Genomic DNA, 9,891 nt, shown 5'->3' with positions numbered 1-9,891 from the left:
GAAGTTGAAAGTTCATAACTTCATTAAGTACTATTTGAGGTGTAATTCATAGTTTTGATGTCGTTTGATGTTATTTGAGGCCTTGAACATGTCCGCATTATATTTTGGGACTTATTGGTATGTTCGGACGGGGTCTCGAAGGGCTCGGGTGAGTTTCGGACAAGTTTGGGTTGTGTTGCGCTCGTTTTTTATATTTCGACGTCATTTATTCAAGCATAAATGGTACCACAATAAGAAAATGAACTCCATTTTCTATTTTGATTGAAGCATTAGATCCATATCATAATTACAGAGCCATAGCAAAAGAATCGTCGAATTTGGACATCGTATGAGGGAGTTATGCTCATTTTAGTGTTAGAGAAGAGAGTTGGTGCTGGTGCTTCATAAATGCGAAGTTGGGTTCGCATGTGCGAAACATAGTCTGCAAATGCAGAAATTACAGTTGGCAGACCGCAGGTGCGGAGTTTTGGGCGCAAAAGCAAAATTCGCTGTGTATTAAAATAATCAGACTGCATTTATTTAGTATTTTGAGCATCTCTCGAGTTCTAGAGCTTCGATTGTGGTGATTTTCGTGGCGTTCTTCTTGTCTTTTCATGGGGTTTAGTATCTAACTATATTTTTTTTATATTTTAATATGATTACAAAATTCCATTTTTGAATTAATTCATATTTTGATTGGAGAATTGAAATTTTCTATCAAAAACTTTTCTAAAGAGAATAATTGGGGTTTGAACATCGATTCAGAGTCGGAATTGGATGAAATTAGTGTGATTGGACTCGTAATTGAATGGGTGTTCAGATTTTGTAAGTTTTATCGGGTTTTGAGGTGTGGATCCGGGGTTGACTTTTTACTTTTTGTTAAAGATTGAAGCTTTATTATCCGGAATCGTTTCCTGTGAGTTTTATTTATGATTTAAAGTTATTTTGCCTAGATTTGAGCCGTCCAGAGGTTGTTTCACTCGAGAAGGTCATTTTAGTATAACGCTCTAGCCTTTTTGAGGTAAGTATCTTGCCTAACTTTGTGTGGGAAAACTACCCTTTAGGATTTGAGTCATTTGTGCTAATTGTGTCATGTGAAGACCATGTACGCGAGGTGACGAGTACGTACTCTGACTTATTTGTGAAAATTTGACCGTTTAGGGCTCTTAGGTTCTTATGTTCATTAGATGTGAAGTTATTTTAGCATGCTAAATCCCCCATTTACTAAATTTACCCTTACGTGTCTTATTTGGAATTAATTGATTCATGTTTTATCCTTGTTGCCAATTAAATGCTTATGTGCCTTAATTGAAGATATTGCCTCTTTTATTGCCATGTTATCTTTTCCGTAATTGCTTATCCTTAATTGAAATAATTTTTTTTTTCGTAATTGCTTATCCTTAATTAAAGTTATTGTTATTCTTTCTGTAATTGCCTATCCTTAATTGAAGCCATTATTATCTTTTCCGTAATTGATTATCCTTAATTGAATTTTTAGTATCTTTTCCATAATTGCTCAACCTTAATTGAAGTTTTGTTATCCTTTTCATTGTTGACTTATCATTATTTAGAATCACTGATTTATGCTATCTCTCTTACCGTCGAGTCGCGCTTATGTGGAAATCATTGTTGCACGCTATCTCTTCCCTTGTTGAGTTATTCTTGTTGAAACCATTATTTGTTGTCTCTTTCATTGTGAGCTCGTTCATCTGTTTCTTTCTGTTTTGAAGTTCTTGAGTTGATTTACTTGTCGTATTCTCGTGTTATTATTGTTGTTGTTGTACCTAGTATTATTGGGCCGAGGGCTATGCATGGTTGTGGTATAGAAACTATTTTGAGGAAATATTGGGGCATATGGGTACATGTTGTGAAAGTCATTTTATTGTGTTGTTATATTTTGGCACACGTGGTACTATTGATTGATTCTCGGAGTGTTCGTACGTGGATTGTCCATATTATTGTTACTATTGATATTTGCACATACAACGTGACAATGCGGACTATATACATGGGTTTGCGCATGTGGCGAGACAAGGCAGACATTTACTTTATTATTGCGCACGTGGCAAGATAATGTGGGCTATGTCGGAGAATGATTTGTGATGGCCTGGAGGCATTCTTATTGTTGTTATTTGTGTAGTGGTGTGCCTACCATGTGTGAGTTATACCATGTACATTTCGTGGTGATCGTTTCTTATGTGCCATTCATTGTCTCTACTCTTACTTGTTGACTTGAATTGTGGTAGAACACTTGCACAAACATACACGTAAATAAATCACCCATATCGGTTTAAGAAGATTAATCCTGATGTTATTGACCATTTACATGTACCCCCGTGTACTTGCCTTCTGTGTGAGAGTTATCCTGTTGGCACGTGAGTTGTCCGTGCAATCATGAGTCATTATTATTGTTAGCATGTGAGTGGTCCGTGTGGATATAAGATATTGTCACTCTCTTGGCACGTGAGTCGTCCGTGCGGTTATGAATTTGTAATATGGGCACAAGAGGCCAACTGATTAGGGTTCAAGAATTGGGACCCGTGATTTGTGATTATGAGGTTTGGTACCTCATGGAAATTTCTGAATAGATCTAGTATAAAAACGGTTGTTCTTGTTGAGTTGTTACTTGTTTTCCTGTATTTGATTTCATTGGACTTAGACTATGTCCATCTTACTCTACAACATTACTATATGTTTGCTTCTTGTTGCTAATTGTTATTTCTAGTATTTCATTTCGAGTATTGTTTTGTCTTCCTTACCATCCTTAGCTTTATATTAACATCGTTTCCCTGTTAGTTCACCTTCATACTTGTTTAGGTTGTTTAGTCCAGTAGGTGTCTTGACTGTCCCTCGTCACTACTCTACCGATGTTAGTCTTGATACTTACTGGGTACCGCTGTAGTGTACTCATGCTACGCTTTCTGCACGTTTTTGTGCAGATCCAGGTATTTAGAACATGCTAAAACTAAGCAAGATTCGTAAAAGGGTACAAAGAGTAGACATCTTACCCGGTTCAATGCCTGTTGCGCCTTGTTGAAGAGAATTGATGTGCCTACTTCATTCATCTTCGGCTGTTCCTCCTCGGTCACCAGCAATGAAGATAGCTGACCACACCCACCAGAGTGGACAACACCCGGGTGTACGCCAGGATAGTAAGCCCGGCTGACCTTTTACGGTGGGAATCCACACTCGGGCAGGAAACTGCCTCACTAGCTTCGAGATTGAGCTCAGATCGCCTACTCCTGATGGCACGTCCTTTTTGGGGACCTCCAGGAGACAAAGCCCGAAATAGTCCTCCAACGCACTTATGTTCATGCTGTCGAAGAACATGTTGAGGGCATCATCTACGCCTCGTACCCGTATTTAAAATAATAAAATGATATTTCATGATGGCAGGGGTTAAACAAATATAAAATATTTCAATCAATAAGCTAAAATAAGAATGAAAAATGGGTCAAACGTTTAGCTTACTCGATAAATTCCCTACATTGCACACCTGAGATGAAGGGTTTAAATCTCATTTGTAATATAGCATTCCCTTCTTCTTAATGTGCTAAAAGTTTTTTTTTCTTCTCAATAGCAGTACAAAAATATTGGAATAGTAAGTAGTAAATACTCTCCCCGTTCTAATTTTTGTAAACATATTTTCTTTTTAATCCATGTCAAAAAGAATAATTTCCTTTCACATTTGGAAATAATTTACCTTTATGCAATGATTTATAACTACATAAAATATATGTGCCTCATTTTATAATATAAATTTAAAAGTTTCCATTTTTTCATAAACTCAGTATTCAATCAAATGAGTTACACATTCTTTTCACATCAGAAGTCATTTTCATTTTATAAATTAAAGCAGAGAAAAACAGAATTGACATCATCCAGATTTAATTTAACTACTCCTTCCGCCCTTTTCCTCTTACATGGTTGGATATTAGCTGTCAAATAAAACTCTTTTTTTAATATTTTCTTCACAAAATCACAAACATATAGTAGGAGTAGTACTATAAAAACACTTTCAAAAACCCTTCCCACGTTCCACACTTCTCTTTTCTCTTAGCATCGTTCTTTATCGTCTCAGGCCAAACCCTTTTACCAAAAAAGCTCTGTTTTGTCTTCTGCAGTTAAGCAGTTACTCATATACTGCTTTATTGAAACGTTAATTCTTTGGTATTTGGATGTGGGTTTTGAGTAATCTTCAAGTGGAGTTTTGTCATGTGTAGTTCGAAATCAAGGTACTCCCTCTGTTTTGATTCTTCCCTTTTTGTGGTCGTTTAATTTTTAATAACTTAAACTCTCTAATTTTAACATTTTTTACCTACTTTTAAAGAAGACATTGTAATAGAACTTTATATGTGTGTGTGTAGCGTTGGTGTAAAAATTAATTCCTTTTCTTTTGAATTTTAGGGAAACAGCATCATATTGTACAGTAGAATTTTCTTATTGTTTCTATTGAAGTTGATGATTTTCTTTGGTTTTCTAAGTTTTTGAGTTTGATGGGTTATGCTTGAGTCAATCTTATTGAAATGTTTAGTTTAGATGATCTTTTCTAGCGTCATGTTAGTTGCTTGTAGCTTTTTAATAAGCTTAATTAGCATGATATAAGGTTTTGATTGTTAAAGATGATTGTGTACGCAAATGGCTGCCTTCATGCTTAATTAATGATAGTATTAATTTCCTTGAAGTTGGTCCCACTGAAGTTGGTTTCTTTTCTCACCCCTATTCACACTACAGAATACTTAATACAGAAAAAAAGACATCCATTATATTAATATAGGAGCAGAACTTCTCCAACTTGTGTTTTATTCTTGGTGAAGTTTAGCAGAATAATTGAGCAAAAATTTTTAAACATAAAATAATTCATGCAATTATGTAGGCATAGATTTTGTTGTCGATGGTTGGCTTTTTTTAATGCATTCCTTATTATACTCTTAGTTTGTTTTATATTATTAGCACAGAATATGCATTCCTTATTCTGACATAGTTTATGTAATATATAAACAGATGATGGACTATTTAATTGCTTATTCTCTTTGAAATGTATGTATTATTCTTCCATGACAGTTCCTTGAACAATCAAATGCCATATATATACCAAACAGTGCATTTATAAAATTGGTATAATTGAAGTTGCTCCAGAAGTTTGATTGGATCGGCTGCATATACACTTTTTTTTTAATTAGTGTGGTGTCCAGGCCAGTTTGTGCGCACCAGCACAGGTACCGGGTAACTCTATCTACGGAAGCTTGGATATTGGCTGCATATACAGTTAATGAAGTCCTTTAACTAATCAATAAGAATAGATGTCGGGTTGTGGATAGAAAAGGAAAAAAAGGGAGAGATGTTTAAAATATGGTTCTGTGGTGTGTACTTATATATAAGGGTTGCTAAGTCAAAGACTTGAATGAGCGGGGCATTCTAAAATTGTTCTCTGCCTTCGGGATCTCTGCAAGAAATAATTGATAACTGCAATAATCTCTAATCAATGCCTTCTCTAGGAGAGAATAAGATGGTAGTTTTGCCTTCCTAATTCTTGGTATGCTTCCATATTCTTTCTTTTATTTTTAAGTATTATTGGTGTGTTTCTTGGTCAGCTACCAAAGAATCTTGATAGTTAACCATGTGAAATGGAAGCTTTTCACATTGCAAACAAAAATCCTTAGTATAGTGGTTTCTACTATATCATGTTTTGTCTCAGTTAAATTCCTTACTGAAAAAGCCTTCACTATGACCAGAGAGTATGATCATTCAACTTTTAACGGCCATCTGGTGCAACGTTACTGACAAAATTTGTTAAGAGGTGATAGTGTTTCTAATCAGCCTGTCTTTCAGGGTGCTGAGAAAACAAAGGTGACTTCTAATAGCCATTTATTTGTCTGTCTATTAGTTTCCTAATAGCCATTCTCTTTTCTTTTATGTAGGAATTCTTTATGTCAATGTTTTGAGAAATCAGGGTGACTTCTGAAACACTTGTATGTCTATTAATATCCATTTTCTTTCCTTTTTAGTAGGATTGCTATTACTTTTTGGTGAGTTGAAGCAATAGAAGGAAAGATGCTGCAACACAAAAGAAGCCCTATTTCCCTTGAGCATAGCACCAGCCTCACATCTCTTACACCAAAACGACTTAAGGCCGATATGTCTATTTCCTCCAAGGTTTCTTCTCCTTCCTTTTGCTGCAATGCTGTTATTGTTGTTGGCGTGAACATGTTTATGGACAGAGATATTTTTGATGAACTCATTCTCTTATGTCGATTCTCCACTAGCTCGTGGAAGTTGAGAATTTTCATTTCTTGGATGCTTTCAACATGGGTTGGCAGTAATATACTGAATGATGAACATAAGATTCTTCGCTGAACAGAGACACCGTTCTGGTGTGTTATACATTTCACTGAAATTAAGATTTAATATTTTGATTGACTTTTAATCTTAAGGCTAAGAGTAAATCTGACCAAGATAATCTAAAAATAGTTCCTTCAAGTTACCTACTTGTGGAGTCTTCGAAATATGTGACGGCTATTGAACATATTTGTTTGACTGCTCTGAGTCACAAATTTGTTTACAATGAGGAAATTAGTTATATATCAATCGATTGTGTGATGCTTTTGAAAATTGTAAACTGGTGCATCTGTTTTTTAGCAATGTGCTGCAACCCTTATCATTGAGTTCTTGATATGGAGATTTTTCTCCTTTTGCATTTTTCCTTGAAATAGGAGAAGAAGGAGAAGTTTGGTGAACGAATAGTAGCTCTCCAGCAGCTGGTGTCACCATATGGCAAGGTACATTCTGTAGGAATTGAGCAATGAATTAGAACTATTATTTCAAGGGAAAAATTTAATGTATATAGAATATGGTCTTTGAGGTACCAAATGGTGGAATATCTTAGTGATTGAGATTTTCCCTCGCACTTGTATGTCCAAGTAGAGCCGCTCAAATTTAACAAGCTCACCCAAGTCTTACTAATCTGCCAAATTTTCACCATATGGATAAAATTCTGGTTTCTGTTATATTTGCAGACAGATACGGCTTCTGTTCTTTTTGAAGCAATGGGATACATAAAATTCCTCCATGAACAAGTGAAGGTGTGTTCTCGACATCTTTTTTCCTTCGTTCTATAGGCACTACATTACTGTACGTCTGAACAAAGACAAGCAAGTTAGTAGCTCCGACAAAAATATCTTCTGAATGGAGTATCTTGTCGGGATAGTTTCTTCTTATTATATAGAGATCCCTGCTGTTAGTGCTAGATTAGTCATTATCTCTTTCCAAATTAGTAACATATATGTTTTTGTCACCTCCTTGGATGAGATTGGTTCTGGGCAGGGGCGGATTTAGGGGGGCGCAAGGGGGTTCACCCGAACCCCCTTCGCCGAAAAAATACACTGTATATATAAGGCAAAATCTGTTTTTTACCTCTATATATTAAGTTTTGAACCCCCTTAACACAATCCAAAAGTGTAGTTTAGTGGTCAAGGGGGTTCAAAATCTACATAAGGTCATGAGTTCAATTCCCACTAGATACAAATTTTTTTTTTGAACCCCCTTCGTGGAGATCCTGCCTCCGCCACTGGTTCTGGGAACTTCTATGCTGCGGCTTTGATTTCAACATTTAGTTCTATTTTTTTTATTTTCCACACTTGTTTGGATGCTTTTGCTCTGGTTATTCAAGTCCCTTTTTACTAATTTTTAAGGAATGGAATTTGTTCTAGAAGTATTTGCACTGCAAATCTGGGTATTTGTGTTTGCTATTCCAAAGTTATGATGATCTTTCCACACTTCTTTGGGGCCTGGACAAGTTTTGTACACAAAGTAAGCTATTGAAATATGGTGAAAAAAATAAGAGGCCGACGATGGTCTTGAAGTTAGATTTTCGGAAAGATTACTACAAATGAATGTGATTTTATGTTACTCTCATGGGCGAAGCTACACTTTGCTTTTTTGTTGGAAAATTGCATTGCGTATATAGGTAAAATATTAGGTTTTAGAGATACATAAAACACCTTTTGTCGGATTGTTTTTTTACTTATTTCAAGTTTGAACACCCTTGAGGAAATTTCTGGCTTCGCCACTGGTTACTCTTACTGTGAAGATTAATGGAGAAGCAAAATCTTTGTTTAAAAAGCTTTTTGAGGGTTCTAAGGAAGGATATATCATCTTTGTTTTTCTTGTGTGCTCAAGCTGGTGTTTCGAGTAGGTAGATTCAAGAGCAGTTTCCAGTTGTTGGAGGTTGATCTGGTTATGTTCTCAATACCTCTAATAATTTCAAGGAATTTTATATGGTTTTAGAAGATCTGTGTGATTTTGGAGTACCATTGTTTGCACGAATGTACACGTGTCCCTCTAATAAACTTCGCTTGCTACTCATCGCAGCTTCCCCTATTTCTATGTCTTGGTTTGTAATTAGGTTTTTCATCTGTTTTATTAAACTTTTAGGTTTTTCACCACATACTTATGTTCATAGTACTCCCAGTACTAAATTTTATGTCTGAAAATGTCCTAAGAATTTAAGTGATTGGAAGGTCATGTTTCCATATTCTGTAATTTCCTCTTTCTACATTTTCTCTGCATCTTTTTCTGATTCTAGTTGATGCAAGTATGTAGAGCCTTTGTTTTGTCCTATATTTGGAAGCAAAGGTTCCCCACAGATTTGAAACTTCCAGTGTGGTCTCTAAATCATCTGTTACTTTACGAAAGGTGGAACAGAGAAGGTTATACCTTGTCAAAGTGAATAGTTTTTACTGCTATCTCATCCAGATCTTGGTTATGACGGTTTTAATTGAATTACTATGCTATGTTCAATCTTAGCTCATTTAAGTTTCTGCCGGAAATGGTATGCCTCATTTTGTTTTCCTGGTTCTTTCAGGTGTTGAGCGCACCATACCTCGGAAGTATGCCAATGTCTAAGACACAGGTTAGAGCCTGATAGCACCATTTCTGAATTTGCTTATTCTTGTATCTTCATCCGAGCATGAAAAAAGGCGACATCTAAGCAGTAAAAAAACCTTCATTACAACATTAGGAAACTCTATGAGACCTTAATTGCAACTTTATTGAACTCTATGGTCAGTCATTGATGTCAATTATATCGTATCAACTGGACTTGGAATTTAGCTTTTATCACAAAAAGTTTTCCACTCCTTGTTGAAATGTTATTCATGTTTTCTTGTGAAGGAATCACAACCTTGCAGCTTGAGAAGCAAAGGCTTATGTCTTGTGCCAGCTTCATATACCGTTGGAGTAGTCAGCAGCAATGGTGCTGATATTTGGGCTCCCATTAAGACCTCACAAAAGTTCTAGAGAATGATATCGGATCAACCATCGATAGCATCCCATTTTAAGGTCTTGAATTAATAATAACACAAAGCATTTCCAAAAAAAGAAGCCGGAAAGATGCATTTTTCGTCATGGAGCTGCAGGTACGGATGATTTTCCTGGCAGGGTGCACTTGATTTTATGTGGTTCAAACGTCTAAGGCTAACCTATGGCTTGTACTTCTGATAGATACTAGTAGCGAGATCTAATTTGAGGGCTAATATAAGGATAACATGAACTATGTATCCAGGTGTTAACAGAAATGTTTATTGATGAAAGCAAAGTTATGTAGTGATCTTAGCTGGAAATGTATCAAGGTTGGACTTGTATTATATGAGAAGCGTTGAGAAACTCTAGAACAACTTATTAATTCAGGGACAATATTCTTAGGCACTGTCTTTTTTTTTTTTTTTTTTTTTTGTGTTGTTGTAATGATGTTCATTTTGTTTAAATTATTTTTGCATTCTTCTCCAAAGGATGATATTATTTCGTCGATTCAATCTGTCACTGTTCCTATATCTTCAGATGGCCATATTCATAACAAACCACAAATGCACATGAACTCTTTCCTGGATTTGTCAATAGAAGAGCCATCCGTAT

General features: G+C 35.7%; 1 protein-coding gene across 4 annotated transcripts; it reads left to right on the top strand.

Moving 5' to 3' along the window:
* Window positions 1–4,006: 4,006 nt before the first annotated feature.
* LOC104220827 (transcription factor bHLH153-like) lies at window positions 4,007–9,684 on the top strand. 4 transcript variants are annotated; one of them, XM_009771781.2, is made up of 7 exons: window positions 4,007–4,214; window positions 5,715–5,829; window positions 5,988–6,135; window positions 6,693–6,758; window positions 6,996–7,061; window positions 8,843–8,890; window positions 9,151–9,684. In XM_009771781.2, the coding sequence occupies exons 3-7, from the start codon at window positions 6,034–6,036 to the stop codon at window positions 9,274–9,276; spliced, it is 408 nt and encodes a 135-aa protein (XP_009770083.1). In that variant the 5' UTR covers window positions 4,007–4,214; window positions 5,715–5,829; window positions 5,988–6,033; the 3' UTR covers window positions 9,277–9,684. The 4 variants fall into 4 exon arrangements, with proteins under 4 accessions (XP_009770083.1, XP_009770084.1, XP_009770087.1 ...); XM_009771782.2 differs by having other exon boundaries at window positions 4,015–4,214; window positions 5,991–6,135; XM_009771785.2 differs by lacking the exon at window positions 5,715–5,829 and having other exon boundaries at window positions 4,015–4,214; window positions 5,991–6,135.
* Window positions 9,685–9,891: the final 207 nt, after the last annotated feature.

Source organism: Nicotiana sylvestris, chromosome 12, assembly GCF_000393655.2.
Source record: "Nicotiana sylvestris chromosome 12, ASM39365v2, whole genome shotgun sequence".
Lineage (NCBI taxonomy): Eukaryota > Viridiplantae > Streptophyta > Magnoliopsida > Solanales > Solanaceae > Nicotiana > Nicotiana sylvestris.
The sequence above is the reverse complement of the archived record's forward strand: the minus strand, read 5'-3'. Positions and strand labels throughout refer to the sequence as shown.